This window comes from Octodon degus, unplaced genomic scaffold (assembly GCF_000260255.1).
Source record: "Octodon degus isolate 3935 unplaced genomic scaffold, OctDeg1.0 scaffold00076, whole genome shotgun sequence".
Classification (NCBI taxonomy): domain Eukaryota; kingdom Metazoa; phylum Chordata; class Mammalia; order Rodentia; family Octodontidae; genus Octodon; species Octodon degus.
Genome location: NW_004524652.1, coordinates 7,938,753 through 7,953,873, shown reverse-complemented (window position 1 = coordinate 7,953,873; position 15,121 = coordinate 7,938,753). Strand labels below are relative to the sequence as shown.

Sequence of the window (15,121 nt, the reverse complement as noted above, 5' to 3'; positions counted from 1 at the left end):
TGCTCTCAGGTACCCAGGAGTCATAGGCCCAACTTTGTGGGCCTGGTGGCTTCCTCTGCAGCCACCTTTGTGTAGGAGACCCCTGCGGCCCCTGGCTCACCTGCGGCCAGCTCGGGCCTGTATGGAGCCGATTCTTGGGCTCCGGTGCCCACTCTGCCTGTGACCAGCCTTGGGGCTCCTGCTTGGGCTTGCCGGGCTGCGGCTGCATCACCCATGGACAAGAGCCAGCGAGGCCAGACTGCACATGCTCGGGGAGGCTGCTGAGTGAAGTTCCTTCCAGTCATCCCCGTCTGCAGGCACCTCCCTGCCCCAGGGCGGCCTGCGGCTGGGCCTGGCATGGGGCGCCTCAGCCCAGGGCAAACTGCAGACCTGCCTCACGAGTCCTCGCCAGGCCAGGGCACAGCCTTGTCCCAGACGGCCTGGGAGGGTGGCAGTAGTTGGCAAAGCACGTCGCTTTTCACAAACCGAATGGCACAGTGACAGCAAGAATAAGCCAGAGCCCTGCAAGTCAGTTTTCTTAGCCATTAAAACATTAAGAATAAGGAGATCCTAAGGGCCAGCAAGATAGTTCAGTGGACTAAGCGCCTGCTTTGGCAAGCACAGGGATCCCCAGTCCTGCATGCTGCAACCCTGGGCGCACTGAGCTGGTGACCAAGTCCGGGTGTGGCGGTGCACGCCTGTAATCCCAGTACTGGGGAGGCTGAAAATAGGATCACTGTGAGTCTTGAGCTGCGTAGTGCACCCCTGTACCAGATACATAAAATAAGACAATAGACCCAGGTGGGAACGCAGAACGGTGCAGCGTGGTAGAGCAGCGGACTCTTGGTGTAACAGCCTGTAGCTGAGTGGCTCGTGGCCTCTTGACCTGTGGCTTGAATTTCTGACCTGTCCTTCTTTTGTCCAATTGTGTACATCTAGTTTATAGAGCCTCATCCTCCTTTTGTACAGTACACCATTTATTGCAGTACTGTAACTTGATTTACTGTACTGTCTAGAACTCTGCAAATAAAAGCAAAGCCATCACGGCCGTCTCCCGCGTGGGGAGCGCTTAGTGTACACACTGCTTACAGTTGCTCGTGGAGCCAGCCCAGCCACAGGAACAGGGCTCGGTCATCACACAGGGGATGTCTGTATCCAGCCTACAGAGGGGAGGAAACTCAGATACCACGTGACAGCCCTTGACGTCATGGTAAATGTAAGAAGCCACTCAAAAGGGTGGCGGTCATGTTGGGGCAGGTACTTAGAGTAGTCAAATTCAGAGACAGGAAGTAGACTGGAGGTTGCCAGGGGCAGGGGGCAGGGAGCTCCAGCCAGAAATGTTGACAGGTTCTGGGGGTGGAGGGTCCCGGGGGTCTGTACGGTGTGGATGTACATAAGGCCACTGAGCTGCACTCTTACAAGTGGTTCACATACCAATTAATTTTTTTAATTTTATTTATGTGTGTGTGTGTGTGTGTGTGTGTGTGTGGCCAGCTCAGCCCACCAGGGGGCGGGGCTGGCTGGCATGTGGTGCTGGGGGATTGAACCGCGGTCCCTGTGCTTTACTAAGTTTGTTCTAAGTAGGCGCTTTAGACCACTGAGCCATCTCACCAGCCCTTACCAATTATTTTTTAAGACAGAGTCTCCCTGTGCAGTGCAGGCTGGCCTTGAGCTAGAGATCCTACCTGCTTACCCTCCAGAAGGCTGAAATTATGGGCGTGTGTCACCATGCCTGGCTCAAATCTTACATTTTAACACACAAAAAGTAAAGATCTGAAGATCGTCTTTGTTGTCCCAATATCTGCCAGGAATATTTAAGCATAATAACCTCAACGAAATACTAGCAAACAGCCAGGCATGGTGGTGCATGCCTGTAATCCCCGCACTTGGGAAACTGAGGAAACTGAGGCAGGAGGATCACTGCAAGTTGAAGGCCAGCCTGGGCTGCATAGTGAATTCAAAGCCAGCATGAACTGCATCTTGAGACTCTCAAAAGGAACAAGGGCTGGCCAGATAGCTCAGTGGACTATGAACTAAAGCCCTGCTTAGGCAGAGCTCAGGGACCGGCTTTGGTCCCTGGCGTGCCCCCGGGTCACTGAGCCGACAATAGAGAAGGCATGGTGGCGTGTGCCTGTAATCCCAGCACTTGGGAGTCTGAAAGCAGAACGATCACTACAAGTCTGATATGTGTAGTGAGACCCTAAAAAAAGGGAACAAAAATTCGAACAGCATGATATAAAATTAAAAATACATCTGGTTCTCAATCTACTGGCTCTTTGTCTCCTCCCACATAAGGTGAGCTGGTTCTTTGTAAAAACAAGTTTGTAAGGGCCAAATAGCTCAGTGGATTAAAGTGCCTGCAAGCGGGCGCAGGGGCCCGGGATTCGATCCGCAGGTCTGCTGGGCCGGCCCCGCCCCCGGGCCTTGCTGAGATGGTGATTGACACTGGGCGTGGTGGCGCTCGCCTGTAATTGAAGCTCTTGGGAGGCTGTAAACAGGAAAATCACTAGGGGTCCGATCTAGTAGTGAGACCCTGAACACCCTGTAGACCCTTCCCTAAAATATAGAAAAAAAAAAGTTTGTGCTTTCACAGTGATTGGTGAAAATCACTTAGAAGGTCCTGTCCACTGGGCTGTCCCAGTGTCTTGGTGTGCCCTGTGACCTCGTGACAGTGCTGTGCCACTGAGTGCCACTCTGTGGATGAGGCCCTCCTTGTGTCCTCATGCTGGGCTGGACACTTGTTTCCTGCTGGTGTGTGTCCCTCTGGCTGTGTCGTCGTGCGTGGCGCCACGTCTGTGGCATCTGCTGCATGGGCTCAGAGGCTGTTCCTTGACTTGCCTTTCTGGTTGCGTGTGCTCAGAGGGCCTGCGGGTGCCACGTTAGTACGCCTCAGCGGTCGTGGGGAGCCGCGCGTCCTGCACCCGGCCAGCGCAGCTCATTGTGGCTCTGGTTTCTTCCCCCTCTTGGGCGGGAAGAGCAGCCAAGTGGGCCTCCCCTTCAGCCTCCCGGCTTGCCCTTGGGAGCTTGTGATTTGTTTTAACTGCTATTTATTTTCTTTCTTGTTTTTTAAAATATTGGAGACTGAGCTCAGGGACACTTGAGCTACCCTCCGGTGCCCACCACTTTTTATTTTGGTTTTTGACTTTGGGTGTTGAGACAGGGTCTCACCATGTAGTTCAGGCTGGCCTTGAGCTTACTATGTAGCCCAGGCTGGTTTTGAACTGGTGACCCTCTTGCCTCAGCCTCCCCAGTGGCTAAGATGACAGATGCTGCTGCCTTAACTGTTTTGGGGGCCAGACCATGAACCAGCCTTGCCTTAGGGTCACCTCTCGGCCTCAGGGTCCTTGAGGTGGAGAGGAGGACTCAGACACTTGTCACAGAGGATTACGCTGAGCTTTGGCAGGACCTGGTGGCTGCTGTGTTCTGTCCAGGACCTCCCTCCCTGGAGATGACTGCTGTCTCCGCCCTCCTGTCCCCTCTGTCCCCGTGGCCCTCAGCCCCCTGGGCTCAAGGGCTGCAGACATCTGGCGGGAGCGTCATCTCGGTACAGATTTCACAGCCGCTTAAATCTTCCGTGTCTGTCTCTGTAAACAGCCCTCTGCTGACCTCCTTCATGCGCTCAACTTTTTCCTTCTTTGGATAAATTCTCAGCAGGGGGATTCAGAGCTGAGCAGAGGCTTTCTGGGAACTCTGAGCAGCCTGGCGGGCCTCTCTTCCTGCGGCTCCATCCTGCCGGCTGCCACCGGGCTCTGGCCCCCAAATGCCCCTGCTGCTCCCCTCGGTCTGCTCTGCAGCCGGCTGTGGTGCGGGCTGCCCTCTGATGAGGACGCTGTGCTTGCTGCACTCTGCGCCGCAGATCTGGAGTCTCCGCTCCCGCAGTGTCCATGAGGGGAAGCTGCACATGCACCCCTTCTCACTGTGAGGCCCTTTGCCTCTCTCTGCCTTGGGTCCCCTGTGAGTCACTGGGCGTGGGTGGGCACACTGCAGCAGGGACATCAGTACCGGAGGCCGGGGCTTCCGGACGTGGTGGGGCCTTTTGGGCCTGGTGTGGCCCATGGCCAACACCCTGCCATGCTGCCCTCGCTGACCCGAGTGCCCAGCCTGCTCCACGGTGGCCTGTGGCCTTGTGAGCTGGCTGTGCCCCGAGCCTCGGCGTCCCTGCCCCTCATCCTGCGGCCACTGCCCTTCTCAGTGCCTGCAGCCTCCGGGATCAGGGCCGCAAGTGGGAGGCTCGGAACCAGCACCATCCCAAGCTCTCTGCACGGCAGCGCAGTGTCCTGATAGCTCCATCCCAAGGAGCTGACAGGAGTAGCCCACAGGGCCCTGCAGGCCGTGCTGGCTCTGCACTGTCCCTGTCTTGTGGTGGCTGCCACCACCTCTCACTGGGCCTTGCTATCAGGTGTTGGGCAGACCCGTGCGCAGCTCCAAGTTCAGATCTTCCCAGAACAGAGGGCCCATGTGAGTCACGTCTGCAGGGACAACCGCTGTCCTCCTGGGGAAGGCCGTGCCATGCATGTGGACACCTCAGTGGTCACCAGAGCCTGCCCTGGAATTCTTTTATTCAGAAGGTAAGATTTGGGGCTGGGCGGAGCGCTCCACAGTGGTGCTTCCTGTCTGTGAGGCCTGGGCTCACGCCTCAGATAACACGCAGGGAATGTCGCCAGTGAGACAGTACACCGAGACGAAACGTGCGTCTAGAGGGACAAGTGTGCACACATGGCATGTGGTCAAGAACAGAATGGGGCCGATGATGTAGCCCAGCAGCACAGCACCTGCCTGGCAAGTGTGAGGTCCTCTGTTCAACTCCTGGTACCAAAACAAACAAACAAACCCGTTTCCATCATCCTGGAAGCCCCCCTGTGCTCAACCTACGCTTGTCCTGTGGCCCCCCCCCCCCGTCTGTCTGCTTCTCCCTCCCTTTACTCTGTACCCCAGAGGTGGCCACTACCCTAAATTGTGTGTGCCAATCCTCCTGCTTCCACCTCTTGAGTACAGGGATTACAGGTACGTGCCACTGTGCCCAGATTTGAATTTTATTTTATATTTATTTACTTGGTGCAGGATCTCACTATGTAGCTCCGACTCGTAGTGATCCTCCTGTCTCAGCCTCCCCAGCGCTGGGGAGGCGTGCGCCACCATCCTAGATTCAGAACCAGTATGGAGCGCCTGGGGTTCAGGGGCCTGCAGAGCCTGCGGTGCAGGGGCGGGGGGCACACGACGGGGACTCAGGTCCTTGCGCTTGGCAGGCAGGTGCTTAGACTGCCCAGCTATTTCTCCAGACCCGAATTTAGTTTTTGTACTTAGTTTTCTGACCTTAGCCTTGGTTAAATAATGATGTTATTTTCATCATTTGCACCATAATATTGTTACTCCAGGGTCTCACTGTCAGGGTGCCCATGATTTTATCCTAAATGGTATACACTTGCTTCTTGAACATAATGAAAATGGCATCACATTTTATTCCTATCTTCTGCTTAACATTTTAAAAATAGGTTCATATTAATACTGTTCTAACTTATTCATTTTTTATTAATGACTTTTAACAGGGTCTACATAGTCTACAGGGTCTCACTGTGTAGATCAGACTCCTAGTGATCCACCTGTTTACAGCCTCCCAAGTGCTGGGATTACAGGCCTGCCACCACGCCTAGTCTCAATCACATCTCAGAGCGCCCTGGGGGTAGGGGTGGCAGCCGTGGCATGGAAGGCCCAGGGAAGAACTCCTGGCCCCTGTGAATAGGAATTAGTACAAATGTTATACATTGTATATTTAAAGTCACCAACCAAGGTATTTTCTTTTTTTCTATTTATTTTGAGACAAGGTCTCACTGTACAGCTCAGGCTGGCCTGCAGCTCACTTTGTGGCCCAGGCCTGTCCAAACTCAAAACGCTCCTCCTGCCTCAGCCTCCTGGGTGCAGGGACTATGGGGGAGTGTCACTGCGCCTGGCTTGGGGACTGTGTCTTAGCCTTGCCATTTGCTCAGTCCCTGTGATCTCGCCTCCGGGCCTTTGGTCATGTGGAGCCATGTCTGAGCTTCTGGGTTCTCCCGTGGTGATAGCAGCGAGCTTGTGTCCACTCCTGATGATCATGTCAGTCTCCTCTGTCCCACTGTGTGACAGTGGCCTTGGGTCACCTCGGCTGCTTCTACTCCTGTCCGGGTCAGGAATTTCCCTTGCGTGGGTCTGCTGGGGAACAACTCCCCCTCTGTCTGCAAACCTTTCCCTGAGCCTTTCCATCCGCGTGTGCCTAGGCTGCCAAGGCTCCATCGATCGCCTGCCCCTGCTGTCCCTTTGTGAGGCCAGACGGTGACGGTGATGCTCCTGTCTCAGCAGCCGCCACAGTGCACTGCATGGGCTCTTCCCAGCAGGGCAAGTGCTCTCCTGTAATGACAGGCCGCCCTCATCACGAGTGGGGCGCCACCCCCAGGAAGTCGGGGCTCAGGTGGGGGTGTGGCCCGCTGGCCGCACGTTTGGAATGAGGCCCGGAGGGCTCCTCCTCCCGGGCGGCTTCTGGGACTGACCTCTGCTGGGCCGCTGCTCTCACCTGTGTGGGTTTCTGTCGTCACGTCGCCATCTGTCCCTGTCAGCGGGCCGATGCAGACCGACCTTTTCGCGGGCATTGCCACACTGCGGTTCGGATGTTCTAGCACCAGCTTACGTGGACGCTCGTGCCAGCAGCGCCTCTCCTGGAAAAGTGACCTCCCGCGCAGGAAGAACTGGGGATTGAACTCGGGGCCTCGCGCTTGCTAGGCAAGAGCTTATTCTACTGAGCCATCTGCCCGGCCCAGAACCTGTGTTCTGACGTGGGCAGCACCTCTCCCTGGATCCAGGAAGGCCTCTCATCCTCCACTGTCTCCCGAGCCGACAGGACTCCGCCTCCCTGGCATGCTGGGCTTGATCCCGCACCCGCAGCACCACCCACCCTCAGCACAGCGGCCACCTCACTGCCACCCACACTGGGACGTGCAGGAGAGGTGACCGGGCTGGGCCTGTGAGGACTCCCAGTTGCTGGGGACCGGACCGTGCTTGCCACGTGCTGCGCTGCTGTGGCTCCTTCCTGCGGCCCCTGACGGAGTCCACTCCCTTCCCAGTGGGACCTCTGCCCTTGCTTGGGTAGGCGCCTTGTTTATAAAACTACTCAGATTTGTTATTGAATTCATTTTAGGGCACTGAACTTACTTTCAAAACCTGTTGCTCCATGTGCATCTTACTGTGGGGTCATGAACTCGCCATCGCCCTGCCTCGGCCTCCCGCGTGGCTGGACTACCTAGGGTCCTACTGCTGGAAGGGACCGAAGAGCCGCCACTCTGGGCAAGTGCGGGAGGGCCTGCTTCCCTCAATAAACACTGGGCGAGCTTTCATAGCCTGAGTCGCTTCTTTCCTTTTTTTGTGGAACCAGGGATTGAACTCAGGACCCTGCACTTGCCAGGGAAGCGCTTATTCCACTGAGCCATCGCCCCGGCCCCTCGCTTCTTTCCTGTCAACAACAGGTTAACAGACACCACGCTTTACACTGTGCGCTGAACAGTACCAAGAGCCTGCTGCACTCCCCAAGTTCCGGCCTCCTCACGCTGACCAGCGCCCTCAAGGGCCACAGCACGTGGGCGCGGGCACAGTGCCCGCGCGTGGGGGCTCAGGAAGAGCCTCGCAGCAGCGGCGACCGGGGCGGCCGGCACCCTCCACGGTGGACAGCACACAATTTTATCATAGAATAGATTTATTCATGGAAACCACGTCTGTGCAACGCCTGTTGTTACCAGCACAGAAGGAAAAAACCGACCTTTATTTACAGTCTAGCCAAACATGCGATGTGGTAAATTGACGCTTAGCATTTGATTAAGATAAATGCATCACAATATTTGTATTGCACCAACATCTGCCTACTGCTTCATATTTCATTAAATAAGTTACATTTAATACAGTGTGAAATAGCTGTCTATGCACACTCAAAAATAACTGGCTATGGACCGGAGGCCTACATTTTAACCACTCAACACCTGTAGTGTTTTTAATGAATTTATAAATAAGCAAACTGTACAGGGCCAGTTAAAAAGTAGCAGGTCTCAACGCCACCGCAGAGGACTCCGGCTACTCACACGGGAGGCATGCACACAGCTGGGTACTGCACACTAGGAAGCTAGGGCGTCTGCAGGGACAGTGGAGACTTGGAGGCTGGCTTCTAGGCTCACGGATAAGGTTTCAGAACCTCATTCTTCTTGCAGCAAAGAAGCCAAACTTCTCTGGAGAGGCTTTCTGATTTCATTAAATTGTACATCTGTAAGCATTATTTCGATTTAAACGCTAAAAACCTCACTGGCGATACACATTTCCTCCACATTACACACAAGGAACTGGGAACTTTTCTACTTTTTCCCCAACATAGTCATGCAGAGGGCTAGTGGATGTTGCTAAACACGCACATGCACGCAACCGAACACCCTTACATTTCTGCAAAATGGTTTAGGAAGCGGTTACTCCAGTATTGCTGCAAAGGAAAGAGAGAGGGAATCAGCTTCATGAACCATGGGAGGAAATGTCAGACTACCTAAGACTCAGACCACAGTGACAGAAGAGAAGACACTCAGCTTAATCTCAGAGGTGTCAGGAGCAGCATTTTGGGTCAATTGTCCTGAGGTGCCACACACACAGGCTACATCTAGAAGCGGTGGCTTGGTGATGGTGTCCTCATGCTATCGCCCCATGCAGCGAAGCTGCCCCGATTCACCCCAAATGCCGAGCAGTGACAGCTGGGGCAGAGGTCGGGTGTGCAGGAGGCGGGGGCTTGGGAGTGAGCATGGGCACTGGCGCCCCTGCCGCCCCGGCAAGTGCCGGGCCCTGGCTGCCGTCCCACCCTCTTGAGGAAAGGCCACACGCAGGATGCTGGCCAATGTGCCAGGGCCTGCTGGTTAAGAGGCAGAGGACCACCTGGCCTAGCCTGTTGCAATGCAGCAGCAGTACGGCAGGCTGTGGGCAGTGGCACGGTGCAGGGAGACACTGAGCTACTGTCGCAGGCTGCCCACCTCCTGGGCTGGGTGGGTTGGGCGTCTCAGGTGCTGTGCTGGTGGCTGCTGTGAGGCTGGCCAACTGCCTTGCCTGTGGCAGCGCCCAGCTTCCTATAGGACTTGGCAGCGCAGCTACTGTGTTCTAGGCACAGGGTGAGGTCTAGGCAACAGGCCCCACTCCAGGGCAGGTGCACAGTGGGTGACAAACCCCTGCTGATTACTGCCGCCCCTTGCTGAGGATGCTGGATGGGGACAGGACTCTTCAGGCTGATCACACTGAGGGAGGAGGGGCCTGCTACAGGAGGAACTGGGGGGGCTGAAGGAGTGGCTGCTCCTCAAGAGGCTTGAGGCTGAGCAACCCCAGGAGCAGGGGGCTGCGCCTCCCTGCATGTACCCTGCTCAAGCCCTACGCGCCTCCTGTAAAGGCAGCTAAATGAAGGCAGTCAGGAAATGCTACGGGGTTACAGTCTGGTTTCCACTGCATGACGCCCCGCCCGCAAGGCCAGACATCCGGTTCTGCTTTGCAGCTCAGTCGCACTGCTTACATCTGACCCACTCGTCCCACCTCCCTTTATGCCTCCTGATACTCCAATCACTGGGACCTGCCCCTCTAAGAGCCCTTGTGCCAGCTGCCCACGACCACACCTTCAGCCCCTCCCTGGGGGCCTCTAAACCTTCTCCCAACATCTGTACCACAGCTGGCCACCCCAGCGCCAGAGCTTTGTAGACTGTACCAGGAACAGCCGGGCCCTCAAGGCGGCACCATTAGTGGCTAGGCTGGAAGGATGAGCAGTGTTCAGACTGGCACAGTGAGGGCACAACCCTGGGGAGACTTGTGACCCAGATAAGTAAAGGAGGTGGCCCACTAACATGAAACAGCACTGTCCTGTCCACGTTTGCTGGTTCAGACTTGTGCTGCTGGCTCAGAGGTGTCTGGGATGACTTCTTGCTGCTAGCAAGGTCAGAAGCCCAGAGGCCTCCCTTCAGCACCCAGCGTTGCTCAGCTCCCTCATCCTCAAGTGTGCTGCCAACAGCCACCCTCCCTGGCCCAGTGACACGGCTCTCCCAGTATCTGGCAGAGCTGCTGGCCCAGAGCTGCACCTGAAGCCAGTGAACGCAGTGCAGAGGCTCCTGGGCTGCCCCGAGGCCTGCCGCACTCAGTGGCATCACCTGGGGCTAAAGTGTCCCAATTTCAGGGGAGAAAATACTCACGTTAGTTGATGGATGATGGAAGGCATTGGAGGAAAACACCACAGTTAGGACTGTTAATGACTCACACGCGGTTGTAAGACTGAGCCTGAACATGCGCAAACACCTCTCGGGTAATGGTGGTGGTGGTTAGTGCCACGTCAAATAAAAATAGTTCTATACAGTATGTTCATTTGGTCATGTGCTATTTACAGGTTTTACAAAACACACGCACATACACACACACACACACACACACACCCCTTACATTCCTTGCACCAGGCTACATACGGGCCAGCAGAAACTTGCATAATATGTGTACCACAGACAACATGTGCCTACACATTACACAGACTTTCCACGACTACCTAGGCAGCAGAACAGGACCCTTCTTCCCTCAAGCAAACTAAAGTTCTGAACTAACAAGAGAAAGGTGGACTATCTACGAGATAGTTCAGGATAAGCCACTTAAGAACAAGACAGTTATTTTTATCTGTCCATTTAAAATGTTTTATTTTTCTTTTAAAACTAATTGTGAAGTGCCACTGAGATAGTTGGTGTTGGCAAAACAATGTCTGTTACAATAAAGTACATTAGACATTTAAATAAATAACCTTAAAAACTATGTGGAGGGACAGAACCCCAGTTGACTGAATCTGGAACAATTTTCTGCACAAGCGAGACAGGCATACCTCTGAAGACGGTGTAAACAGAACCAAGACCCTAAGAAGCTGAGCGGGGTGGGGCAGCGGGGTGAACGGAGGCGGGCAGTGAGGAAGTGGCAAACCAAAAAATACTGACTGAGGTAGCTGACTCTGCTCAGTGCAGAAAAATTGGCTTATGAATAAAAATTAGATTGTGATATCAAATTAAATCAGGTAATCATGCAAAAGACAATACATGCTATTTCGTTTTTTTTTTTTTTTTTAAAAACCACACACATTCATTTCCTAAAGTCTGCTGCCAATTAATGTGCTGACAATGTCTGCTGGCTCAACTATTTTTTTTATACAAGGATGAGTATTAAACAGAACACTGTACATGCTTTTTCATCTACAAAAAAATATTTGCATAAAATAGTGTTAGTTCTCTGTACATGTCAATGGACACTTTAATTATGTGTATAAAAAAGGAAAATCTTTGAGCCCCACTGGAGTCAGAAAAAGCGAAACAAAATCTAGAATATGAAACCTCTTTCACCAGCCAATATGTTCATGTGAAAATTCAGCAGAAATAGACAGTTGCTTTAAACAATAAAAAATTAAGTTAGACATCTTCTGCATGGAGAGCTGTCAGTCAAGACCAGAACATATCACTAAAGTTAGTGTCTGTGCTATAGACCCAGACCACCAGGGGCATTATGAGCAGCACAAACGGCCAGGAAATCCCATCGGTGCATGCCGAGAACGAGCAGGATTTGGTGGGAGGCTGCACACACTCTTTACCAGGTTCCAGGTAGTTGCGGGCCACAAACTTGAGCGTCTCATCCATGAGAATCACAGGCAAGGAAATTTTCAGCACCATCAACCACTGGGTCAGATTCAGTGGTGTGATCTGAAAGATGAGCTGAGAGACACAGCGGGCACATCAAGCCAGGCCCTGAGAAGGGCCCGCCCGGCCCGGCCCTTCCCTGCCCCTTCTCCCTCACTCACTGGCAAGGGCTCCACATAGAGGATCAGGAAGTGGAGGGACATCGACAGGCAGATGGACCCTACGAGCCAGATGTTCTCCCACGGGGGCATCCTCAGCAAGGACTGGTTCTCGGACAAGCTGAGGACAGTAAAGGGAGGGGAGCTCAGCAAGGACACAGAGGCCTGCACTGGCGCCGCGGCATGCTCCAACACCTGCTGACCTCATTCTAGGCCCTGAAGTTCCTTTCTACCTTGGCGAAGTTAAGGGAGAACACTCGGATGTAGGACAGACTGCCAATTTTACATCTAGGCCTCGATACAGCAGATCCCTCAGCAGGCTCAAAGCTACTTGACTGCCCTGCACACTTGGGCTATTTAGAAATCTCCATTCTTGTCACTGGCTTAATTTGATGGTCCCATGTGTCTCAGCAGTGAAGAGTGAGAAGTGTTCCCTGAGGGGCTGGCACAGCAGGGACCTGTGCTCCTGGTCCTGTTGTTAGGGAACAGCTCCTGAACATGTGGCTGAGCACCACCCCCCACTGCCTGGAGGTGGTGACAACTTAAGCTTTAAACTGGTGCTGCTCCTTCTCTGTGGGAGGATAGGGCTTTCCTGTGACCTTCACTCAGTGACAATCTCCAGGACCCTGGTGGCCAGAGCACTTGCCTCACCCACTAAAGACTCACCTGTTGAGGGCGTTACACATCTCTATGGTTACTAGAACAGAGAGTGCCATTGTCATCGGGTATGGAGACTCAAAGATTGCACAGTCTACTCCTTCAAAGTCTGGGTTGTCCTCTTTGCATTGCAAGAAATGACTCTGCAACAAAGTTCGTGGTTATCGCCAGTCAGCTAAGCTCCCCCGCCTTTCATTTCTGGTGGTCCTGGGGACTGAACCAGGGCTTTCATGTTGAGCTACAAACCCTAGTCTTTTATTTTGGGACAGGGTCACCAAGTCACTAAGCTTCCAAGGCTGAGATCAAACTTGCCACCATTCTGCCTCAGCCTCTGTTCCAGAGTGCTGGGATTATAAGCTCCACCATGCCTGACCCAACTAAGCCTATTTCTGAAGTCCTGGCACCGATCCACACCATGCCCAGGCCTTACACCCAGGACCTGATCAGAAGGGCTACAGGTTTCGTTCTGGCTCCTGGAAACGCCTGGGCCCCCTGAGGTTTTATCTCAGATCCAACTCCTATTGTTCAAATGTTATGATTCAACAGACACCTAAACCACAGAATGGTCAAGGTCTTGTGATGCTATATCCAAGGTACAGAAAGGAAGATGTTAAATACCAGCTGGTAGAAGGACACTCGGGGACCCCCGTCAGCAGCGATGAACCACCATGCAGCAGCACCCACGGTAGCGGCACCAACGTAACCTGAGAACAAACATGACGCTGCTGATACACCTGGGGCTTTGGCCACACACACCATGTGACATCCCATGGGCCATTCCCCAGGAAGACAAGGGTGGGCCATGGCACAGGGAGGACACGGCGCTGGAGCTCATGCTGCTCCTCCAACTGCTTATGCCCAGCAGCCTAAGCAGCCAAGCCACCGGATCAAGGTTTAGATCTTAATGTCTCCAAGTCGTAGAGGTGGGGCCTTGAGACGGTGAATGAATGAGCGAGCGCTGGACTTGGTGCATTAATCCACCTATGAGTCTCCCGCTGACTGTGCTGCTAGGGAAGCCAGTCACTGAAACCTGTGTCACAGTGTCCAGCTGTTCCCACAAAGCCACATCAGCCATGGGGCAGGCGTCTAGTCTGTGACTGATTTATGATCCACTGCTGGGATCACGGGAGTAGGAAGCCAGAATACAACGTAAGGGAGGGAAGAGGGCTTGCTCTCGGTGCGCCTCTTTTTGCTCTTGCTGCTTGTTGTCCTCTGCCATGTGACACCCTGACTGGGAGCCAACACTAAAATCCCTACAAACTATGAGCTGATAAATCTTTCCTTCCTTAATTTTGGGTATCGGGTATTTGTGTCTCAGTAACAAGATGAAATTAACCACAACAACCTGGGTGTTATCTTGTCCCCAGCCCCTTCCCACTCTACTTTTGAACAGCTTTGCTGAGCCCTGCCTCTCTTCTTTTTGCCCTGGAGCTAGTCCAAAATGGACTGAAACGGCTGAAATCATGACCCAAAATAAACTCCCTTTCCTTCAACTTGTGGGTGTCATATATTTTGTCCCAGCAACAGGAAAATGACTAACACCACAAGGTTCCAAGAGGGTGGGGTATTTCCGGCAATGAAGAACCAGGATAACCCCTCCATCGCCCTCTTACTCAGGCAACCTCTCTACGGGTGAGTAAAGGCTGCGAGCCTGGAGACCTATGTCCTCTGTGTAAAACCAACATCCGGGGAGCCAGGCCATATTAGGCAAATGGAGCCCTGAACCCACTGCTGCGTTAAAGGAGTCTGCGCGTTAGCACAGCTGCAGACAAGCCCCCTCTCCTTGCACATGACCCCCCTGGAGGGCCGGAGGGACACAAACTCATCTGTTCCATCAAAAGCCCAGCAGAACCTTTCCATAGAAGCCCCATGAAAGCAGCTGGTGCCCAGCCTTGAGCAGCACAGCAGATCCCGGGGCAGGTTCTGCGATTCCCTCTTCATAAGCTTGGAATGTAGGTGGCCAACAACAGAGAACACTCCGAGGCTGCCTGACATGGCAGCACCCACCCAAGATGATGAGGCTGCACACTGCTAACCCAGGAATTACAATGAGCACTAATGCAGCTGGTCACACGTTACTGCTCTGAAACTTCCTAACAGAAATAACAGACAAGACTGAGCAGAGGAGCTGCCGTGTTGTCATCTTTTTTAATTAATTTATTTAATTTTTTTTTTCATGTTGTCATCTTTGCAGTAGGAAAACAAACTGTCAGTGGAACCTGGGGAGGGAACACTGTCCATGCCGGGCTGTCAGAGCTGAGCACCCTGTCACTCCATACGACTGCCATGTGTGCAATCCCGGGGAATGCTCCTGTCTCTCTGGCTCTCACATCCCTGACCTATGAACTGGGCACAAGAACCAGCCCCTGGTCAGAAGACCAGGCCACAGCGGTTCAGGTGACACGGCCCAGGCGTGTGCATCGGCAGGTGAGCAACGCTTCTCAGGGAATGGGAACTCTTTTCATACCTCTGTAATAATCTTAATAATGTATTCACGTTTGGTTGAATTGGCAACAGAATATTCACCTCTGACAGACAATAAAAAAAAAAAAAAAAAAGGATACAAAGGAAAGATCATTTTGTATTTATATATACAAAATAGGATAAATTTACAGCTACTTTCGCTTAATTCAATGAGAAGAAAGA

At 53.3% G+C, this 15,121-nt stretch overlaps 1 protein-coding gene across 3 annotated transcripts in view; it reads right to left on the bottom strand.

The window, feature by feature from the left end:
• Positions 1-7,678: 7,678 nt before the first annotated feature.
• The window catches only part of Atp2a2 (ATPase sarcoplasmic/endoplasmic reticulum Ca2+ transporting 2), a 64,163-nt gene continuing 56,720 nt past the window's right edge, over positions 7,679-15,121 (bottom strand). Inside the window, exons 17-22 of one of the 3 annotated variants that reach the window (XM_023720491.1) lie at positions 13,094-13,179; positions 12,485-12,618; positions 11,822-11,939; positions 11,615-11,735; positions 8,424-8,464; positions 7,744-8,254 (exon numbers count right to left, since the gene is read on the bottom strand). In XM_023720491.1, coding sequence (XP_023576259.1) covers positions 8,451-8,464; positions 11,615-11,735; positions 11,822-11,939; positions 12,485-12,618; positions 13,094-13,179 — 473 coding nt within the window. In that variant the 3' untranslated portion in view covers positions 7,744-8,254; positions 8,424-8,450. Of the gene's footprint in view, positions 8,465-10,661; positions 11,736-11,821; positions 11,940-12,484; positions 12,619-13,093; positions 13,180-15,121 lie in introns of those variants that run through there. The other 2 variants (XM_004635905.2, XM_023720490.1) reach the window with 2 other exon arrangements.